We start from the raw sequence: 23,159 nt of genomic DNA, 5'->3' as shown, positions 1-23,159 counted from the left end.
CCTTCACCCCCCGGTGGCATTCCGTAGGGATCGTTCCCTCCGTGACACTGGTCCACTCCTCCATCACCCCCTACTCCTCAACTCCCTCCTACAACACCTACCCTTGCAAACGCAGAATAAGCAACACCTGCCCCTTCACTTCCTCTCTCCTCACCGTCCAAGGGCCCAAGTGAAGCAGCATTTCACTTGCATTTCCCCCTAGTCTACTGCATTCGTTGCTCCCAATGCAGTTTCCTCTACATTGGAGAGACCAAACGGAGACTGGGTGACTGCTTTGCAGAACATCTTCGGTCTGTCCGCAAGCATTACCCAGACCTCCCTGTCGCTTGCCATTTTAACACTTCACCCTGCTCTCTTGCCCACATGTCTGTCCTTGGCTTGCTGCATTGTTCCAGTGAAGCTCAATGCAAACTAAAGGAACAGCACCTCATCTTCCAACTAGGCGCTTTACAGCCTTCGGGACTGAATATTGAGTTCAACAATTTTAGATCTTGAACTCCCTCCTCCATCCCCACCCCCTTTCCGTTTCTTCCCCCTCCTTTTTGTTTTTTCCAATAATTTATATAGATTTTTCTTTTCCCACCTATTTCCATTATTTTTAAATGTATTCCACCCATCGTTTATTTCACCCTACCCCCAATAGAGCTACCTTGCTTGTCCTGCTCTCCACTCTTAATTAGCACATTCTTTTAGATAATATCACCACCTTCAACACCTCTTTGTTCTTTTGTCTGTGACATCTTTTGGTTATTTCCTCCTATCATTGCTTGCTTGTCCCAACAAACCACCCCCCCCCCCCAACATCCAACCAACCAACCACACGACCCCCAACCAGCTTATATTTCATCCCCTTCCCTATTTTTACTTAGTTCTGTTGAAGGGTCATGAGGACTTGAAACGTCAACTTTGCTCTTCTCTGCCGATGCTGCCAGACCTGCTGGTTTTTCCAGGTATTTCTGCTCTTGTTTTGGATTTCCAGCGTCCAGAGTTTTTTGTTTTTATGGCTGGGACTGCACTTGCCTGGCTCCATTCTGATCAGTCTAATTGTCGCCACAGAACCACCTGCAATTGCTTCTCTTTCCACTCCAGCACAGTTACCTCTGGCGTCCCCCAGGAATCTATCTTTGGTCCCCTCCTATTTCTCATGCATGTGCCGCCCCTTGACAAGATCAACTAAAAACATAGCATTCATGTGGAAACTGATGCTAATGGCACCTCGCTTACCCCACCACCACTTCTCTTGATCCCTCCACTGTCCCTGAATTGTCAGACTGCTTGTCCAATATCCGGAGCTGCATGAGCAGAAATTTTCTTCAATTAAATATTGGGAAGACCGAAGACAGTATCTTTGGTCCCTGCCACAAACTCTGTTGCCTCGCCACCGACTCCATCTCTCTTCCTAACAACTATCTAAGGCTGAACTAAACTATTTTCAGCCTTGGTATCATATTTAACTATGTGATGAGCTTTCAACCACACATCTGTGACCACCTAGTTTTGTAACATTTTCTTTTTCCGCCCCTGCCTCATCTCCTCTCCTGCTGTAACACTTATCCATGCCTCCAGACTTAATTATTCTAATGCACCCCTGACTGTTCCTCCCAAGTTCTATCCCCTATAAACTTAAGGTCATCTGTATCTCTGCTTCCTATGACCTAACTTGCACCAAATCCTGTTTGCTCATAATAAAGACAGAAAATGCTGGAAAGACTCAGCAGGTCTGGCAGGATCTCTGGAGAGAGAAATATAGAGTTCACATTTCGAGTTGAACATAACTCTTCTTTGGAATTAAAGGGAGGTTGAAATGTGATGGGTTTTATGGAGTTGAAAAGGGGGAAGTAGAAAAAAAGGGAACAAATGGGATAGATTAGAGGGTTCATGAGATTAAATAACAAATATGTCATGGAACAAAAGGCAAAAGAGTAGTATGGTTGTAGTAAAGAAACAAAGCACTGGTTTAGAACGAGTTTTAATGGCAGAATATTAACAGCTCTGTGAAAGCAAAAACACGAAAACAAGTTACAGACTGGTACCTGGCAAAATAATTCAAAATGGAGGACAGAGTTCACGGTCTGAAGTTGTTGAACTCAGTGTTGAGTTCAGAAGGAAAGTGCCTAATTGGAAGATGAGATGCTGTTCCTCAAGCTTGTGTTGAGCTTCACTTGAACATTGCAGTGAAGCAAGGACAGAAACGTGAGCATGAGAGCAAGGTGGTGAATTAAAATGAAAGCAACCTGAAGATCGAGTCATGCTTGCAGACTAAGTGGAGGTGTTCCACTTAGCCACCCAATCTACGTTTGGTCTCCCCAATGTAGAGGAGACTGCATCGCCCATTTTCCCATCATCCCTGTGCTCACTGATCTACATTGGCTCAGGTTAAATAGCGCCCCCATTTTAAAATTCTCACTCTTGTTTTCAAAACCCTCCATGGCTTTGCCCCTCCCTATTTCTATAATCTCCTCCAGCCTTGCAACCTTCTGAGCTATCTGTGTTTCTCTGATTCTCTTGAGCATCACCGATTTTAATCTCTCCGCCATTGGTGGCTGTGCCTTCAGCTGCCTGGACCCTAAACTCTGGGATTCCCTCTCTGCCTCTCTGCTTCACTTTTTGCCTTAAAGACACTTCATAAAATCAACATCTTTGACCGGTCTTTTGGCCATCCACCCTAATACCTCCTTATGTAGCTCGAAGTCATTTTTGTTTTTGTTTTATAATGTTCCTGTGAAGTGCCTTGGGACATTTTATTACATTAAAGTTGCTATATAAATGCAAGTTTTTGCTGCTATACTCCCTTTTGGTTAGTGGAGAGAAAGTTGGAATAGTGAGCTTATTATAACTGTCATTAAACCATGTACTGCCTAGCGATCAGGATCAAACCGGAGACGAGCTGGCATACACAACAGTTTTTGTTCGCCTGCTCACAGATCTTCAAAGGGCTATAGATTGGAGTATGAATTGTCAACTGCAGCACGTTTCAACATCATCTTGTTGCAACAAGACAATGATGAGTGTCCCAACATCAAATCTTTTGCCCTGTATGAACTTGAGTTGTTACCGCTGGAGGCAATTGCATGCTGGTTAGTGCTAAAAATAGAAAGAAGCCTTGTATGTAAACCTTCACAGCATTCAATATCAAATAATGCTCGCTAGTCCCTATTGTGACCATGGAACCCCTCATCATTCTGTACCTTATCATGAAAAAGGATGCTATACAGGCCAGGACCATGGATTTTTTCTGATTTTTGACCTATGAGATACCTTTGGTCACTTGTAGCTTCAGAACCTTGTGTATGAAGTTGATAATTGTACCCTCCAGCCTTATCATCCAAGGTTCCTTATTACTTAGTTGCTTTGAACATGCCATCTTTTATTGCAGAGGATTTTGACAATGGTATGTCTTTGACAATCTACGTAGTATAGCCTTTTGTTGGATTTTCCAAAAGATCTTAGCGCTAAAGGCTTTTTTGATCAAGATTCAAGGAACATTGTCTAACTTTTAACATAATATGGAGTTGAATGCCATTCCACACTCCTCAAATCCAGAATGAGCTAAATATTAAGAGATCTTCAGGGAGCATGCTTTGAAAGAGGAACATACCTTTCCTTCCACCGATCTGAGTTGTTGATTCCTTTATTTAGCCTTTTAAGGCTTGGGTGGTTCATATTTCACAAGGCTAGCACTGGAGATTGTTGTCCCTTCGGTGAAGCCTTTTATATTTTGGGCTTTTGTTCCTTATGTTCTATTTGGGTTCAGTATTTAAGATCACTCCAGTAAATGATAGTTGTATGCTGCTTTATCTGCGAAATATTTAGGTGAAAGTAGGATGATCTCAAAATTTAACTGTGAATTCTTAACACTGTATTCCATCTTATTACATATGCCTCCAGGCAATTTGTCTTTGATAGATGAATGAATGTACCCTCTATTAGATCATTAACCAAGCAAGTGGAGAATACTTAGTACAAATATTATATTCATAGCTTACAAACTTCACTATCCTCATTGATAAAACAAGATGCTTCCTCGTTATCTCAACATGGGGTGATTGTTGAATAATGGTCGGCCATTACTTTCTTGGTGAAATGCTACCATGGAGTCACTGATGAGATCGGTCTCTGCCAGCCTCAGGCTGACTGAAATAAAGTTAACCACTTAAGCCATTCCTTTAAGGATATATTGGTGCAGGCCTCACTTTTTTTCTGAAAGAAGCAATTTTCAGGTGTCAGTTTTGGTTTACTGGTAGCAAACTCTCACCTGAGACAGGAGGTCATGGGCTCAAACCCCACTTCGGAGACTTGAGCACAAAATCTGGGTTGACATTTCGGTATAATACTGAGTGAATGCCGCAAGATCAAAGGTGTTGTCATCTGGCTGCAACATTAAACAGTGGTGCTCTCTGTCCTTTTGGCTGTAAAATAAAAGATCCTATGGTACTATTTGAAGAAGAGCAGGGGAGGTTTCCCAGTATCTTGGCTGATACTAAACTCTCAACCATTAAAATAAGTGGGTATTAACCTCATTGCTTTTTCTGAGACTTCACTGTCCACAAAATTGTTGCTGCATTTCCCTAGATTACAACAGTGTAGAGTGACCAGATGTCCAGGTTTGGCTCGGACTGCCTGAGTTTTTTTAACTAAACGTCCTGATGTCCTGACAATTTTCAGGAAATTGCTCAAATGTCCAGGATTTCAGCTCCGCTAAGACCCCTCCCTTTTCCCTCTCCCTCACATTCCATTTACTTGCACATGGTTTGCCTTTCAGTGCCCTGATTGTCCATTCCGTCAGAACGCTGTGATTGGCCAATCAGGGATACCATGGTGGAGGCCCACGGGGGAGATGCAGAGGCCAGCAGTAAGCTAAGCAGGTGTGAGTTCATAATATAAAATTGCTCAAAAGTTGTTCCTAATTGGCCAACTTACAAGGCCAAAAGAATGGCTGTGTTGGAAGTGAAAATGTCACACTGATCCCAGACCCAGTGCTTGCCAGGTGAGTTTTTCCAGTGTGAGTTGAGTATATAACTGCAGATTGTATGTATGCATTAAAATTAATGCCTGATTTATTTTAAAAGTACTTGTGAGTAGGCAGCAACTTTTAAATGATTTTTGATGCGTGCTAAAGGTGCAGTAGCTAATTATGTTTAACCTCCTATTGGTTAATATATTTTTTAGAAGACAAACAAAACAGTTCTGCTATGTTGATGAGCATTGCCAGTAAAAGGACTGTTGTATTGTGTGATTTTATTTTTGGAGCTCTCGCTCATCTACATATACATTCCCTACAGAGTAGATTTTTACCTCAAAATCATGATTATTACTATCTGTAACTAATTCATCCTCACTCATGTTGAGTGGCTACTATGTTTCCTCATTTAATATTGTTGAGAAACAGTGGGCTAAATTTTCACTTTAGCAGAAAGGCACAACTTAGGCCAAATCTGCTTTGATTCTAGCAGCTAGTGCAAATGTAGTGATCATAGCAGTCAGTGCATCTGCTATGGTTTTCTCATTGCTTGAAAAGAAAAGGGGTTGCCTGATGTAGTATATAATAGTAATAATGCTTTGATGGTCAGAAGAAAATTGAATGTTGCAGAGTGAAGTAATGTTGAGATCTAAAGGTATTTAGGCACTTTCATGTTTGTCTTTAAGGAACTGTTGGTGATTTTTCAGTTGAACAACAGCAGACGTTTTATTTTAAACCTATTTGTGACAGAAACTCATTGAAAAGCTTTTGATTACATTATGATATTCATGGTTGATTAATTTTTTTAGGGGCAAGTAAAGGGGTGGTGATTAGGAGGAGGGTAGGGAATTGAGTTACTGGTATATGATTCACATCTGGACCATACATTTCACTGATTTCCCTCCGCCCCCTTTGCAGCACCCCTCACTTTAAACGCAATTACGTTAATACCAATCCCACCATATAACTGCACCCTAAAATTATAATACCTAAAATCAGCAAAAGGTAGTGCAAGCAGAAACAATTATGCCAATTTAGGTTTTTCACTCTCTTGATTATTTGTGTGCAGTATGTCTATATGTGCCTCTGTGTTAGTGTGTGACTGTTAGGGCGGGAACAGAAAACAATTTTTAACACTGTTAATGTGTCAGTCCCTGCTGACACTGTTCAGTCCTTTTATTCAACTAAGCATCAGCGACAAACATTTTCCTGTGTTTGGAATACTGGACATCCATGCCATGCAATTGCTAATTATTTGGCTGCAATTGAAATAAAGTGCTACTGGCAACCAGAGCCAAAACAATCTTGAAATGCAAAGAAATAAGTGTGTGCGGTGTTTAATGACACATTCTCTGAATTCCACAGTGGGATGGGTGAAACTACAAGTTCATTGAGAGTCTTCTCGGGTTTTAACTTCACAAAAGGCAACTAAATATTAACCAAGGGGGTTTTGATTTTGCAAGTTTAACGCCAGCTTGCTGTGACTAGATGGCAATAATACCATTTTAACACTGACAATGTGTTGTGGACTGTCAACAAACACATCTTTTGCATCTGAAGATTGCAAAATAGAAAGGACCCTCTCTCCATGATCCAATCTTTCAGTAAACTGGATATTTGAGCCAAAGGGAAGAAAAGTTTACTTTCCCCCATTAACTGTCCGCCAGGGTCCACAATGTCTGAGCGGAAGCTACAACGGTAGAGGTGGGAGCAATGCTTAGCTGCTGTGTTATTACATAACTGTTTGGCATTTATGCCAATTAAGTTATCATCATATGAACTTAGCTGTTCCTCCCATAGACTCTTGCCATTGGTCACACAACATGTCAATCAACACCAAGCCCCACCTTCCCAAGGATTTTTAATATGTCCTGGTTTTGACTTTGGAAAATCTGATCACCCTACAATATTGACAACATTTAAAAATATTTAATTGGCTGTGAAGTGTTTGGGACATACTGAGGTACTGAAAGGCATGATGTAAATTCCAGTTTGTACTACTTTTGTCCTTTCTATTGCTTTCTGTTAACTGCTGTTTGTAATTATCTAGAAAAGGGAAGTTTGAAATATATTGTATCCGACCAATGTTAAACCATCCAAGTGATTTGTAAGCAGCAATAATCAGTAAATGCTTCAGAAAAACTTTTGTTTTATTCTCTCATGGGATGTGGCATTGCTGGCTAGACCAGCATTTACTGCCCACCCCTAACTGCCCTTGAGGCAGTGATGAGCGGCAGCCTTGAACTGCTGCATCCACAGTGCTGATGGGAAAGGAGTTCTGGGATTTTAACCCAGGCACAGTAAAGGAACAGTGATGTAGTTTGAAGTTAGGATGGTGTGTGGCTTGGAGGGGTGCTTGCAGGCAGTGATCTTCTCTTGTATCTGCTACCCTTGTCCTTCCAGTGGTAGAGGTTGTGGGTTTGGAAGGTGCTGTTGAAGGAACCTTGGTGAGTTGCTGCAGTGCATCTTGTAGATGGTGCACACTCCTGCCACTGTGCATCGGTGGTGAAGGGCATGAATGTTTAAGGTGGTTGATAGAATACAACTGATGTGACTGTGATGCATCCCACACTGTAAACAATCACCAGAAATCATTATTAATATTATATACATATAAAATAAATATATTTTTATTTTATATGTATAACTGGATCAGTATTAATCCTGGAGTGTCAACTGTGGGCAACAAAAAATAAACTAATTAATGCCTAATAGCTAGGGAGAAATTAGCCACATTGTTTCCTTTATAAGTTTCATCCATCCCTGCAACTTCATTATGTTTAATTTAATGAGAAAGGGTTCTGAAATATGTCACATCTCATTATTCACGTTCTTTACATTAGTATACAATATATTTTACTCTCTTGTGATGTATCACCTTTTGTATTCCACTTGGTTTTGTCTTTTTTGAAGATTCTGCTGCTAGAGTTGCAAAACGAAGGTAAGGAAAAAAAGAGGAAGAAAGTTTTGTTACAAACAAAACTGAAGAGGGATGAAAATAAAGGCCAGGACATTCTCAACTTTGTAGTTGAATCTACCAAACTGATGTCTCCAAACAACCAAGGAGTCAAAGGTAAAGCACAAGTACAATTTAATATATGAGAGACTTTGTTATTACTCATATATAGTTTGGTGTCACTAATTGAAAAGATTCAGTCATGGCTTTTATGTATGAATGAACATAGACATTTGCAGACACCATATTGAAAACATGGTTTTAATTACCTCTTGCCAATTACAGGCTATGTCAAACAATTCATGTTTATGTTAGTGCTGGTGATTTTGTACTTCCCAGTTTTGTAAAGGACTCGAACTTTGTTTTATTGCACCAATTTGGAAAGAATCTGTCAACAAGATTTAAAGATGCAAGGCATAATTTCTTTGACAGTTAAGCATTTGGTTGTCCAAAGGTCAAGAAAGGCACTACAGTATATAAATTCCATTTGGTTCCTTTTCTTTCTTTCCTTTCTAATACTTTGCGGTAACTGCCATTTCCAATTGACCAGAATAAACTTGCAAATATAGTAAACAGTGAAGAGGATAGGAACAGACTTGAGGTCATGGAGAGACTGGTGAAAGGGGCAGACACCTGACACTTAATGCAGAGGAGTGTAAAGTCAAACATTTTGGTAGGAAGAATGAGGAGAGGTAATGCAAACTAAATGATAGAATTCTAAAGGGGGTGCAGAAACAGCAACACCTGAGGGTGTACACATACAAATCTTTGAAAGTGGAAGAACAGGTTGAGAAGGCTTTTTTAACAGAAAAGCATGTTGGATCCTTGACTTTATTAATATAGGCTTAGAGCACAAAAGCAATGATTCTAAATCTTTATGAAACATTAAATAAGCCTCAGCTGAAATATTCTGTTGATTTCTAGGAAGAATGGCAAGGACTTTAAAAAAAAAAGCATAGGAGATTTACTATAATGGCGACGAGGGATGAGGCACTTGATACAAACATGGAGCAGGAGTAGGCCACATAGCCCCTCAAGCCTTCTTTGCCATTCAATAAGATCATGGCTGATCTGATTGTAACCTCAAGCCTACCCCTGATAATCTTTCATCCCCTTGTTTATCAAAAATATAGCTAGCTCTGCCTTAAAAATATTCAAAGATCCTGCTTCCACTGCCTTTTGTGGAGGAGAGTTCCAAAGGCTCATGACCCCCTGAGAAAATGTTCTCCTTATTGCTGTCTTAAATGAGCGACCCCTTATTTTTAAACAGTGATCCCTAGATCTAGATTCTCCAACAAGAGGAAACATCCTGTCCACATCCGCTCTGTCAAGACTCATCAGAATCTTAAAGGTTTTGATCAAGCCACCTCTTACTCTTCTAAACTCCATTGGATACAAGCCTAACCTGTCCAACTTTTCCTTATAAGAAAACCTGCCCATTCCTGGTATTTGCCTAGTAAACCTTCCCTGAACTGCTTCTAACGCACTTACATCTTTCCTTAAATAATGAGACCAATGAGTACACAGTACTCCAGATGTGGTCTCACCAGTGCCCTGTACAACTGAAGCATAACCTCCCTACTTTTATATTCAATTCCCTTTGCAATAAACAATAACATTCTGTTAGCTTGCCTAATTACTTTATGCACCTGCATACTAGACTTTTGTGATTCATGCACTAGGACACCCAGATCCCTCTGAATCTCAGAGCTCTGAAATCTCTCTCCATTTAGCATTTTGGCAAGAAGAATAAAACAATTTCACATTTGCCCACATTATACTCCATTTGCCAGTTCTTTGCCCACTCAATTAACCTATTTATGTCACTTGGTGGCCTCCCTACGCCATCTTCACAACTTATTTTCCTATCTACTTTAAGTATGCGGAAAGACAGAAGAAGCTGAGGTTGTTTTCCTTAGAACAGAGAAAGTTAAGAGGATATTTGTTCAAGGCCATGAATTGTTTTAATAGAGTAAATAAGGAGAAACTGTTTCCAGTGACAGAATGGTTGGTAACCTGACGACACAAACTTCAGGTGATTGGCAAAAGAACCAGAGGTGACATGGGGCTCTTTTATAACACAGCAAGCTGTTATTTAATATATTGCTTGAAAGGGTGGTGGAAATAGATTCAGTAGTAACTTCCAAAAGGGAAATTATTAACAGGGCTATGGGGAAAGTACAGTGGAGGGACTAATTAGATAGCTCTTTCAAAGAGCTGACACAGGTGTGCTGAGTTGAATAGCCTCCCTCTGTGTTGTGTCTTTCTGTGATTGTAAAATGCCACGGCTAATAACTCAATTTATTCATTGGAAATTTATGGAAGTTTCTGTGTTTTCCTTTCCTTAATTGTGCAGTACAGATCGGGAAGTGACAATTTACTTCTATGTTTCTGCTAGTGCTCCGAGACAACGGGACATGAATATATGCACAAAAATGGCCCAAGATGCCTGGCTTTCCAATTTCCTTTCCATCTTAGTATTGAACTTCAGGACCTGTATTGAAAACTAAAATTCTACTCTCTTGCTTGACCACGTTAACTATTCACTGTTTTCTTTATTCAGGTGTCAATTAGTCCCATTCCCCTGCTCTTTCCCTGTAGTCCTACACAACTTTCATTTTTAAATGTATATCCAATTCCCTTTTGAAGTTACCATTGAATTTGCTTCGACCACTCCTACAGGTGAGGTATTCCAGATCATAACTTGTCATGTAAAAGATATTATACTGCCTCCCACCCCCTAGTCTTTTTGGCAATTATCTTAAATCTCTGTCCTTTGGTTGCCAACTATCTATTTTCTCCTTATCCACCCTATAACTTTGCAAACAAAAAAAATTTAACTTGCGTACATCTGTGAAAACATCAATTATTATGTGTTATTAACATTTGATCAAAATCTGAAGACACATAATTCAATCTAAATTATCATCCCTGTTTCCCCAATTCAAAGATTGGTTGAAGCCCAGAAAGATTAAAAATATGAACTGAAGACTTGGAAAATTTGCCTCTTGATTGAACAATGGAGGCTAAAATTTTTCAAAAGGCTCTTATAATGATGTTCACAGACTGGCTATGATGCTACCAAGTGGCCAAATAGTGTAGTTACAACATGGCATAAATGCCCAGGTGTTATGATCCAAGCTGAGGTTACCCCTGGACAAGCCTGATCCCAGAGTAGAACCCAGCTTGATAGATCCTAACTTTGTTTAAATACGTGGAGAGTAGCTACTGAACAGAGGCATAGGAGTCAGCTGATGAACTTTTAACTAAAGAATAAAACATTTATTCAACAAGAAAAGATGGGCTATATTACAATACTCCTTCACCCACAACTATACCTTTACAGATGTAAACAGATTTGTAAGGATAACATGAGTTACGAAAGCTATCTTATACTTTAATGTTCACAGTAAGTACACAGTCCATGTAAACCTATAGCACCCTGTGGTCAGACACACCACACACTAAACCAAGTGACAGATGCAACCTCAAACAGATGCAATGGACCTCTCCTCAACTCCCCCCAGACACTTATCGTACTGCGAGCCAACCAGTCTAACTGAATTCTATCGTTTCAACGAGTGATTCCAATCTCCACTCCCCAGGACCCCGCCTTAGAATCCTCTCCCAAACTGATGTTTTCGCTCAGACACCTTCCACAAGGGTTCACCTCCAGGGCTTCGAACTCTCCTTCTGATGTTCCCCTTCTCTGGGTCACCATATGCATTCAAGCTGTCTTCCATGCACACACTCTCCCCAACTCAGCCTTAACAGTACACCACTGCTTCACGTGCCCATAGCAAAGAATTACAGACCTTCAGTTGTCCCTTTGAACCTTCTTGATTCTTGCAAGCAGTTCTCACTTTAAATCTGAAACTTTGAGCCTTTCTCTCTGCCCCTCACTCTTAACTTCACTCAACAGGGTCTTTTCCCTGGTTCCTGTTGTTCCTTTAACTAGAAGGTCTTCTTTCTGTTCTTCCACTCCCCTGGACTTTTGAGGTTTTTCTTATATTGGGACTTGATATTGGTCCCCTTTTAGGCTGCTTCTGCTTCACAGCTGCCTTCAAACCAACTGAACTCAAATAGCTTCCAAAATAGCTTCTTCTGTGCGTGTGTCTGTGGGAGGAACCTGCCTGTCTGCCCCCACCCCCACCATTGATAGGCAACAGCAGTGTTCTTCCTACTCTTGTATGTTTATTTTTACTTTATAGGGATCGTAAACATCTCATTAGAAATGCAAGCAGTCTTTTAAAGTGAAACTAAAACTCTTTGACCTTTCTTAACACACAAATACAGAAATACAAATCAAACTTAATACTTAAAGATAAAACTCATTCCTAACACCCACAAATACAAGTATAACATACTTATTTGACCATAACATGATAGAATTTACCCTGCAATTTGAGAGGAAAAAGTCGGAATCAGATGTAAAAGTATTACAGTTGAATAAAGGCAACTACAGAGGCATGGGGGAAGAGCTGGCCAGAATTAACTGGGAGATGAACCTAGCAGGAAAGACAGTGGAACAGCAATGGCAGGAGTTTCTGGGAGTAATTTGGGAGACACAGCAAAAATTCATCCCTAGGAAGAAGAAGCATACTAAAGGGAGGACGAGGCAACCATGGCTGACAAGAGAAGTCAGGGACAGCATAAATGCTAAAGAGAAAGCATACAATGCAGCGAAGAGCAGTGAGAAACCAGGGGATTGGGAAGCCTACAAAGACTAACAGAGGACAACTAAAAAAGAAATAAGGGGGGAGAGATAGTGGAGGCGTTAGTGGTGATCTTTCAGGAATCACTGGAGTCAGGGAGGGTCCTAGAGGACTGGAAAATCGCTAATGTAACCCCCCTGTTTAAGAAGGGAGTGAGGCAAAAGACGGGAAATTACAGGCCGATTAGCCTGACCTTGGTCGTTGGTAAGATTTTAGAGTCCATTATTAAGGATGAGATTTCAGAATACTTGGAAGTGCATGGTAAAATCGGGCAAAGTCAGCATGGTTTCTTCAAGGGGAAGTCATGCCCGACAAATCTGCTAGAATTTTTTGAGGAGCTAACAAGTAGGTTAGACAAAGGAGAGCCAATGGATGTTATCTACTTGGACTTCCAGAAGGCCTTTGACAAGGTGCTGCACAGGAGGCTGCTCAGAAAGATAAGAGCCCATGGTGTTAGAGGCAATGTACTAGCATAGATAGAAGATTGGCTGTCTGGCAGAAGGCAGAGAGTGGGGATAAGGGGGTCCTTCTCAGGATGGCGGCCGGTGACTAGTGGTGTTCCGCAGGGGTCAGTGTTGGGACCACAACTTTTCACTTTGTACATTAATGATCTAGGAACTGAGGACATCCTGGCTAAGTTTGCAGATGATACAAAGATAGGTGGAAGGGCAGGTAGTATTGAGGAGGCGGGGAGGCTGCAGAAGGATTTAGACAGGTTAGGAGAATGGGTAAAGAAGTGGCAGATGGAATACAACGTGGGTAAGTGTGAGGTCATGCACTTTGGTAGGAAGAATAGAGGCATGGACTATTTTCTAAATGGGGAGAGAATTCAGAAATCTGGAGTGCAAAGGGACTTGGGAGTCCTAGTTCAGGATTCTCTTAAGGTTAACTTGCAGGTTGAGTCGCTAGTTAGGAAGGCAAATGCAATGTTGGCATTTATTTCGAGAGGACTAGAATATAAAAGGGATGTGCTGCTGAGGCTTTATAAGGCTCTGGTCAGACCACATTTAGAATATTGTGAGCAATTTTGAGCCCCATATCTCAGGAAGGATGTTCTGGCCCGAGAGAGGGTCCAGAGGTGATTCACGAGAATGATCCCAAGAATGAAAGGCTTAACATATGAGGAACTTTTGAGGACTCTGGTTCTATGCTCGATGGAGTTTAGAAGGATGAGGGGGGATCTGATTGAAACTTACAGAATACTGAAAGGCCTGAATAGAATGGACATGGGGAAGATGTTTCCATTAGTAGGAGAGACTAGGACCTGAGGGCACAGCCTCAGAGTAAAGGGAAGACCTTTTAGAGCAGAGATGAGGAGAAACTTCTTTAGTGTGATGAATCAATGGAATTCATTGCCACAGAAGGCTGTGGAGGCCAGGTCATTGAGTGTATTTAAGACCGAGATAGATAGGTTCTTGATTGGTAAGGGGATCAAAGGTTACGGGGAGAAGGTAGGAAAATGGGGTTGAGAAACGTATCAGCCATGATTGAATGGCGGAGCAGACTCGATGGGCCAAATGGCCTAATTTCTGCTCCTATGTCTTATGGTCTTAAGTTATCTCTATTTCCTAACACCAGGCAAAACACACGAAAAGCAAAAATTAACATGAAGAATGATAGAAATGTGACATTAGAATCTGATACAGATATAATAATAAGCTATATATAAATGTGCATGCAAATAATTGTTACATTATTGTCCTTTTTCTGTTAGGCAAACGAGTGGTGTTGATAAAAGAATTTCCTGTTCAGGGCGAGAATGCTTGCAGAGCAGCTGCACTTTATGTTGTACCAGCAGCGGTTAAAGGTAAGAAAATGGTACTGCAGCAATGCTTCAGTCCATTTTTAGTGTGTTTTATTATAAAGACAAGGAAACAATGAAACGACATGTCACAATTATGTAAGTGAAACTATTAATGCACACCTGAATTGCGTGCCTGTGGTCAGAGTTGTTATCGGGACTTGACAGATCATTTGTATGATAAATTTAATAATATCTATGGAGCTATATTTTTAAAAGCAATTTGTAATGAGCTGACACTAAGAAATGGAATGCAATTAGTAAAAGTCAAGGATGAGCAATCAAACAAGAGGCACACATTTCTTTTCAAAACCGTGGGTTTGAGAGCAAGTACAGGGATATTTCAGTTGACATTATTCAGTTTATGTTGTGAGAGCAAGCAAGGTTATTGTACCAACGACCTCCTCCTGCCTGAAAATTACTTTGGGCCGGAACTTCTGAGCTCCCCAGTGTCGGATTGGGGAGGGGAGGGGGTGTAGGTACCCAAAAGATGTGCCTGGGAATCTCTCTTGGAACTTCACAGGTAAGGGTTTGCACAGCAATTGCCCTGTGCTGGGAACCATCTGAAAATGTGACTTGAATCGCAAACTTAATATGGCTCCAGCTATGTTACACAAATAGTTATCCAGAAAAAGTTAGGAGAATTAAAACCTCTTCTAACTTCTGGATAACTATTATAAAGACCCAGATCGACTCCCCCCCCCCCCCCCCCCCCCCCCCACCGAGATTTGCTCCCCTCACCGATTTTTCCAAAATTGTCATCTCTTACCTTAGACACTTACCTTCTCCCTGGCCTGCTGATTTCAATGGGAGCTTTAACTTAGCTGGTTTATGGTAGCTCATGCAGTAAAAAAGGGAGTGTGTCCTCCTTCAATCTGCCTCTGCTGGACTGCAATGCTGGGTGTCAAGGACAGCTGTGCTGCAGGGATATCACCCGGCCTGAGTCGGAAAGTCAGGCATGGAAGATATTTAGTGTAAGTAATTGGATACAGAGTGGCAATCTGACGCTGGTTGCCACTCCAAAGAAGTTATGGCCCAATGTTATTGAAGAAATGAGAATAGGTAACTGATTGGAATGCTTGCTCCATAGTAAACTAATTTATTCATTATTGCCTTTGATTTTATTTATAAGAACAGCTACTTAGGAGACCTTGGGTTGGGATTTTCTACTGCATAACTTCAGTAGGAATGGTTTGCAATGTTCCCCCAATCTCTTCTTCAATGTGCAGAATATATTTTGTTACATGTACCTGTATCAAGATCATGTGCAGATATGCACTATCAAAAGAAACAACAAAACCTATAAAATATATTGGTTTCAAATTACAATAAGTAAGGATGAAGATGAAAGAATATCACCCTCAGCCATTGACAGTAACTTGCTAGTTCACAAATTACCAGATTTACTGAATTCATTTTTAAATTTACTGTGGTGGCATTTGAACCCGTGACCTCTAGTTTTTAAGTTCAGTGCCATAAGAATATAAGAAATAGGAGCACAAGTAGCCATTCAACCCCTTGAGCCTGCTCCACCAGTCAAAAAGATCATGGCTGATTTGATGAGGCCTTAACCCCGCTTTCTTGCTTTCTCCCATAACCCTTGACCCCCTTGTGAATCAAAATCTGTCGAATTCAGCCCTGAATACATTCAATGACCCAGCTTTCACTGCTCACTAGGAGAGAAAATTCCAAATACTAACGACCCTCAGAAGGAATTCCTCTTCCCTCTTCTACTCATGCTTCATCTCCATTATAAACAGGAGGGTCAGCAAGTGGAGCGCAGGAAAGATAAGAGCTGAGTGACAGCTTCAGGAGTTGACAGAAATGAATATCGGCTATTACTTCCACCTGATTAATGTCAGGCTTGGCTCTTGTCCTTTAAATTCCTGTCGCAGGGGAGTCTACCAGTTCTTTGCTTATATGCTGGATTGGCAGTAAACCTCATTTAATTGTCAGGGTAGGCTGTAATAATTAAGTGCGTGGCATTTGATGGACTTGAGCAGCTGCGCAGGCACAGAGCTTACATGGAACACTAATGGTTTGCAATAATAAAAGCAGAAAATGCTGGAAAAACTCAGCAGATGTGACAGCATCTGTGGAGAGAGAACTGTATGACTCTATTTTACTCTGCTGCTAAACCTTGCAAAATTTCTGTGGTCAGTTTCATGTGAATAATTTTGGCAAGCTTCCAGTGGGGAATTCTCACTTGCATAAAGGGGCACATCTCAGGAAAAGGAAGAAGATCGTTGCTGTAGGGCATGGGCACCCTAAGAAGAGAATGGTCAGCTAGCTCTGCATTGGCTGAAGAAGAATTTATGTTCAATTTTATCATTTCACAAGTTCCCTTGTAGCAATTGTGCATGCACTGTAGGAATGCACTGGTGTTCCCAAGGTTCATGATGATGACAGGAAATATTCCGCATGTTTTCCTGCCATTAATATGGCATTTTGGTGCCTCCATTCATATTGGGGCAGGATATTCCTTGTCATTTCTGGTGAAAACCTTGGAAGTGATCAGAGTTGGCACAGATGTGCAAATAACAGTTTGCAGTGTTGCTTGTTAAACAAGGGCCATTTAATACCATCAGTTGTGTATATACACTATGTTCAAATAATTTAATTTCTAAGTTTGCTTTAGTGTGTGAAAATCAAGATCATTGTTTGTATTGGGCATTAGTGGTTATACTTGCAGAGGTCTTTGTCAAACACGTTGCATTAGCTTATGGAAGGCTGAGCTGGCGCAGCTGATCCACTGTTGGATCGCCTTGTCAATGGTGGCCTTTTGAGGAGGTGGATGCCAAGGTACAGGAAGTGCTCAACATATTCCGGAGACACTCCAACTTATATGGGAGGTGGAATATTTGGCTGACCAGATGACTTAGTGTACAGAGCAGTTGTCATCACCACGTGCCTGTATTGTATTGAGACCTGGAATGTGTATCAGTGAGACATAAGAGGGCTAAATTCCATCAGCAATATCTCCGCTGCATCTTTCGGGTTCAATTAGAGTACCATCGGACAAACACTAGTGCCCTTCTTGAAGCCAACTCCTTTCAGGCTAAGGTCTTTTAAAATCAACTATAATGGACTGGACTCAATTTCTTGATGGCTGCAAAGTGTCTCCTCTGCCAGGTCCTGTTTTCTCAACTCTCAGATAGTCAGTGTTCCAGGGAAGGACAAAGAAAATGCTTCAAATACATTCTGAAGCTCTCCTAGAAGCATTGTAGCATTGACTTTAATGACTGGGAGGAGCTTGCTACCAATCATTCAGAACGGAGACAACTTGTCCAGCAATCTGCATCATTCTTTTAGTCACAACGTCTTAATGATGAGGCAGAGCAGCGGCAGAGAAGAAAAGAAACGGAAGCAAATTCTACACCCTGGATCCCACTGACTTGTGGAACATCCTGCCTCATGTGCTTAAAGTTCTGCAGGCCAAGAATCGGCCTGTTCAGTTATATGAAGACTCATGGCAGAAACTTGCAACCCTCAGTGGATGCCATCCTCAAATGCTGTTGCTGATGATAAGTGGTTATAAAATCTGGTTGTAGTTTAAAATTCACATCTAGTTTCATAGATGTTCTGTCGCTCAAGCCATGTTAATACGAACAGATATATTTCAGATATATTGAACTTTTTTTTCATAACAATTGATTGTGTTGATCATGATGTGCATGAATATTTTGAGTGAAGTGCCAATTGTTCCACCATTAATTTAACTAGTAGTTCTGTCATTTGCAGACAACAGTAAGATACCCTATTGCCTTGGAGCACCAAGTTTTTACTGCTTCCAGGATATTATGCGTGTGTGCAGTGAATCCAGCGCTCATTTTTCTACACTCAGTGCAAAAATGCTCATCGCCTTGGACAAGTAAGTAAACTTACAATTTTTCAGCCTTTACTGTGGTGCAGCATTGCTTCACAATGTACACGCAGAGCTGTTTATAAAAATTGGGATCAAAAATAGTGGAAAAAATATATGTTTGCAACCCTCAACGAGTGGACCTTCACTGCTACTATCCTGAAACTGCGAATATAAGAAATGGGAGCTCTACCTCTAATATTTATCTCTCTCCTATATTTATCTCTCTCTACTCCTGGGGAAACGGTGGCGTAGTGGTATTCCAGAGACCCAGGGTAATGCTCTGGGAACCTGGGTTTGAATCCCCTCCATGGTGGAATTTGAATTCAGTAAATATCTGGAATTAAAAGTCTAATGATAACCATGAAACCATTGTTGATTGTCGTAAAAACTATCTGGTTCACTAATGTCCTTTTAGGGAAGGAAATCTGCTGTCCTCACCTGGTCTGGCCTACATGTGACTCCAGACTCACAGCAATGTGCTTGACTCTGAAATGGCCTCTGAGGCAAGGGATGGGCAATAAATGCTGGCTAGCCAGCGATGCCCACATCCCACGAACAAATAAAAAAAACAGAGGTCAGAAGTTCACATGTAGAAGATAATGGGTTTGAATCCAGACTCTACCACTTAAGTTTTTTTTAATTGGAAGATTTCAATGGATAGAACAATTGGAAATTTGTAAAATATTGGGCCGTATTTTGCTGAAATAATGATTGGTTTCCAAATGATGCACACCGTTATTAATGCACAAATTGGCCAACAATTTGCAGCATGGAAGAGATACCCGGTAAGTTGTGAATTGCCACAAGTTGCTGACCAATTTGTGCCACTGCACCATTTGCTTCGCAAAATCAGAGCTTGCAATGGCAGTTTAATTGTCCATTAAACCCACCACCGAAAGCTCAGTTTAGTAATTATTAACTTAACCACCTTTATGACAAAGTGACAACTGTTAATGATGGCCAAGCATTCTGCCTTGCCCAAAACAGTAAGCAATTATAAGCGTGGAGTCTGTTGTTCAGGTTATGAATTGCCTGAGGATATTATAAAAATGCCACTTGTTATTTTTTTTCCTTACTTTCTGTCCTTTTTTCTTTCTCTGAATTCAATCTTCCCTTCCTTCTCTATTTCTCTTTCTGCAACTGATTTGACATTGAATTCATCCACTCGAATTCATTTTTATTGACAATCCTTCCCCTGATTATTTACCAATCCTTCAATCTTATTGATTTAAGGAGATACTGTTTCTCCTCATCAAAGTCCCAGAAGCCCTATAAGCCTTTTTGTGCCATTATCAGCTTATGCTTTGAGCAATTTTTTTGACACAACTTTTAAAAACTAAATGTGCAATTTTTGTCTCATGGGGCATGCTATGAGATGCCCCAGTTTAGCAAAATCTGGCCCTTTATAATTTTTGTCAGCTATCATCCCATTGGTTCTCCTGAGCTAATGCAAAGCTGAGCTGCTTATTGCAAAGTGTAGAAGGCAAGTGCCCAGAGCATACCCAAGTGTTCTTCAATAAGCGATGATGGAGAACCACCTGTGTGCCAAACATCTAAAGCACCAGGTTGTAGATAGAGCTGAACAGGCCCACAGTCAAAGAATCAGAGGGCAGCTCTAACTCTTAACACATCCTGTCACGAATGATGGTGGATGAGTGTAAAACAGGAGGAGGAAGCTCATACCTAGGATATACGTCAGCCCATCTAGTGCATGCCAGAAATCTCCTTGATATTTAAAAATAATTTGTTCCTGAGATGTGATCGTCACTCACTAGATCAGCATTTGTTTGCACCCCTAATTGCCCTTGAAGTTGGAGGTAAGCCGCCACCTTGAACCCCTGAAGTTCATCTGATGCAGATATACAAACACTGATGTTTGGAAAGGAGTTCCAGATTTTCAACCCAATGACAGTGAAGGGATGATATTGTTCCAAGTCAGTATGGTGATTGGCTGGTGGGGTGGGTGTTGAGCCTCCATTTGTCTCCCGTTGTTGTCTTCAATTCATCCATTTTCACCCCGATGTGTCTCTATTGTTCTCCATGCCTCTAAAAACCTTTTTAAAATCCATTTTGTAATATCCAAATCTTTGGACACTGCCGAGATAAGGCAAGAGAAAATGGGCTCTTTTCACTAAAATAGAGAATAAGGAGATATCTTAAGTTTCAAGTTAGAGATATTTTATTAAGATAAAATGGTAAAACTATTTCTTCTGATATTGTTGAGTTGGTGACTCGAGGGTAGAATTTTGATCATCGTTGCAAGGAGAGGTTTGGTGAAAGTGTTTTCTCTGCAGTGCCCTACAAAAAAGATATTGGAAGTGGATCTCCAACACCTGTTAGAAAGGAAATGGACCAGAAGAAGTACTCCAAGGTGTTGCTTCTTCAATATTATTAGTGATTTGCTTATGCATGAGTGGATTTACAATGAAGGGGAACAAGATTATTTAATATCACTTTCGAAGAGTTGGCACAGCTGGAGTGGACTGAATGGGCTCCTTGTGTCCCTCAACTGGAGTACAGTCCAGTTCTGGACACCACTTCAGGAAGAATTTGAAAGCATTGGAGACGGTGCAGAAAAGATTCATAAGAATGAGTCCAGGAATGAGGAACTTCAGTTATATGGATAGATTGAAGAAACTGGAACTGTTCTCCTTGGAGAAGAGGAAATTGAGGGGATTTGATTGAGGTGCTCAAAACCATAAGGGGTCGGGACAGAAGAGACAGGGAGAAACTGTTCCTATTGGTGGGAGAATTGAGAACCAGAGCATATCGATTTAATTGGTTGGTAAAAGAAGCAGCAGCGACCCGAGGAAAACCTTTTTTATGTAGTGAGTGATTAGGATCTGCAATGCATTGCCTGAGACAGTGGCGGAGGCATTTTCAATTGAAGCCTCTAGAAGAGAACTGAATAATTATCTAGGGAGAAAAAAATTGCAGGGCTGCATGGAAAAAGCAAGTTAATGGGACTAAGTGGGTTGCTGTTGCAGAGAGCTAGCATGGACTCGACAGACCTCCTTCTGTGCTGTAACAATTATGTGATTCTCTGCATGGCTTGGAGGGGGCCTTCCAGGTGGTGGTGTTCCCATTTGTCTGTTGCCCTTGTTGTTCTAGGTGGTAAAGGTCCTGGGTCCCTTGGTAGAGTCCAACACATTAGTACAAGAGACTAGGCTGAAGTGTTTGCAGGGAATATTCAGTGGAAAGTGATGGGTGCATGACCCTATTCAGCCTTGTCCTTTGGCACCCCCGTTCCCCCTGTCCCCCCCATCATCATTCCAATATCCAGCCAATTCAATTCACATCATGTGACATTAAGAAATAGCTGACTACACAGCAAAGGTTATGGGTTCTGACAATATCCCCAGTATAGTGCTGAACACTTGCTCAGGCTGAGCTGCTCTCCTAACAAAGTTGTTGGACTTCAGATACAACACTGGTGTCTATCTAACGGTGTGGAAGATTGCTCAGGGCTATCCATTCCACATGTTTCACCATAAACAATTGGGTTCAGAATCATCACAGCCTTGACCCATACAATTTTGATATCCTATGTGAACTTACACTGTACACACCACTGGAAAACTAAAGCTATCACAGTTACCAGCTTTCCTGCAAACCAGCAATTTGATTTTCTTCGCTCTGAGGGCATAAATTTTTCCCATGCAAGAGCTGAATGCCAGAGAAGAGATCAGAGTATTTATCTTATGACCATACAGATTAGGAGCAGGAATAGGCCATTTGGTTCTTCAAGCCTGCTCTGCCATTCAATAAGATCATGGTTGGATCTGATTGTAACCTCCTGCCTATCCCCAATCACCTTTCACCCCCTTGTTAATCAAGAATCTATTTAGCTCTACCTTAAAAATATTCAAAAACTCTACTTCCATTGCCTTTTGAGGAAGAATTCCAAAGACTCATGACCCTCCTCATCTCGGTCTTAAATGAGCGACCCTTTATTTTTAAACTGTGACCCCTAGTTCTAGATTCTCCCACAAGAGAAAACATCCTCTCCACATCCACTCTGTCAAGATCCCGACAGATCTTCAAGGTGTCGATCAAGTCACCTCTCACTCTTCTAAACACCAGTGGATACAAGCCTAACCTGTCCAACCTTTCCTCTGAAGACAACCCACCCATTCCTGGTATTAACCTAGTAAACCTTCTCTGAACTGCTTCTAACGCATTTATATCTTCCCTTTAAATAAGGGGACCAATACTGTGCACAGTACTCCAGATGTGGTCTCAGCAGTGCCCTGTGCAACTGAAGCATAACTTCCCTACTTTTATATTCAATTCCCCTTGCTTTGTTAGCTTTCCTAATTACTTGCTGTACCTACATACTAGCCTTTTGAAATTTATGCACCAGGACACCCAGCTCCTTCTGTATCTCAGAGCTCTGCAATCTCTCACCATTTAGATAATATGTTTCTTTTTTATTCTTCCTGCCAAAGTGAACAATTTCACATTCGCCCACATTATATTCTATTTGCTAGATCTTTGCCCACTCACTTAACCTATCTATGTCACTTTGTAGCCTCCTCCTCTTCGCAACTTACTTTCTGACCTATCTTTGTGTCATCAGCAAATTTAGCAACCATAGCATCTGTCCACAGGCCATTTATATAATGTTGAGGCCCCAGTACTGTTCCCTGTGGCACACCACTCGTTACATTCCGCCAACCAGAAAAAGGCCCATTTATGGCTACTCTCTGTTTCCTGTTAGCTACGCAAATAGTGATGGCGTAGTAGTATTGTCGCTGGACTAGTGATCCAAAGACCCAAAGTAATGCTCTGGGGACTCGTGTTCGACTCCCCCACGGCAGATGGTGGAATTTGAATTCAATAAAAATCCTAAATTAAAAGTC

The 23,159-nt window shown here is 41.1% G+C and overlaps 1 protein-coding gene across 2 annotated transcripts in view; it reads left to right on the top strand.

Moving 5' to 3' along the window:
* Positions 1 to 23,159, top strand: part of krit1 (KRIT1 ankyrin repeat containing) — a 75,442-nt gene that overhangs the window by 14,869 nt on the left and 37,414 nt on the right. For both annotated transcript variants that reach the window (XM_041184901.1, XM_041184903.1), the window contains 3 exons: positions 7,874 to 8,033; positions 14,346 to 14,438; positions 18,174 to 18,303. In XM_041184901.1, the coding sequence (XP_041040835.1) occupies positions 7,874 to 8,033; positions 14,346 to 14,438; positions 18,174 to 18,303 (383 nt within the window). The remainder of the gene's footprint in view (positions 1 to 7,873; positions 8,034 to 14,345; positions 14,439 to 18,173; positions 18,304 to 23,159) is intronic.

This window comes from Carcharodon carcharias, chromosome 3, assembly GCF_017639515.1.
Source record: "Carcharodon carcharias isolate sCarCar2 chromosome 3, sCarCar2.pri, whole genome shotgun sequence".
Lineage (NCBI taxonomy): Eukaryota > Metazoa > Chordata > Chondrichthyes > Lamniformes > Lamnidae > Carcharodon > Carcharodon carcharias.
This window is presented reverse-complemented; position numbering and strand designations above follow the sequence as displayed.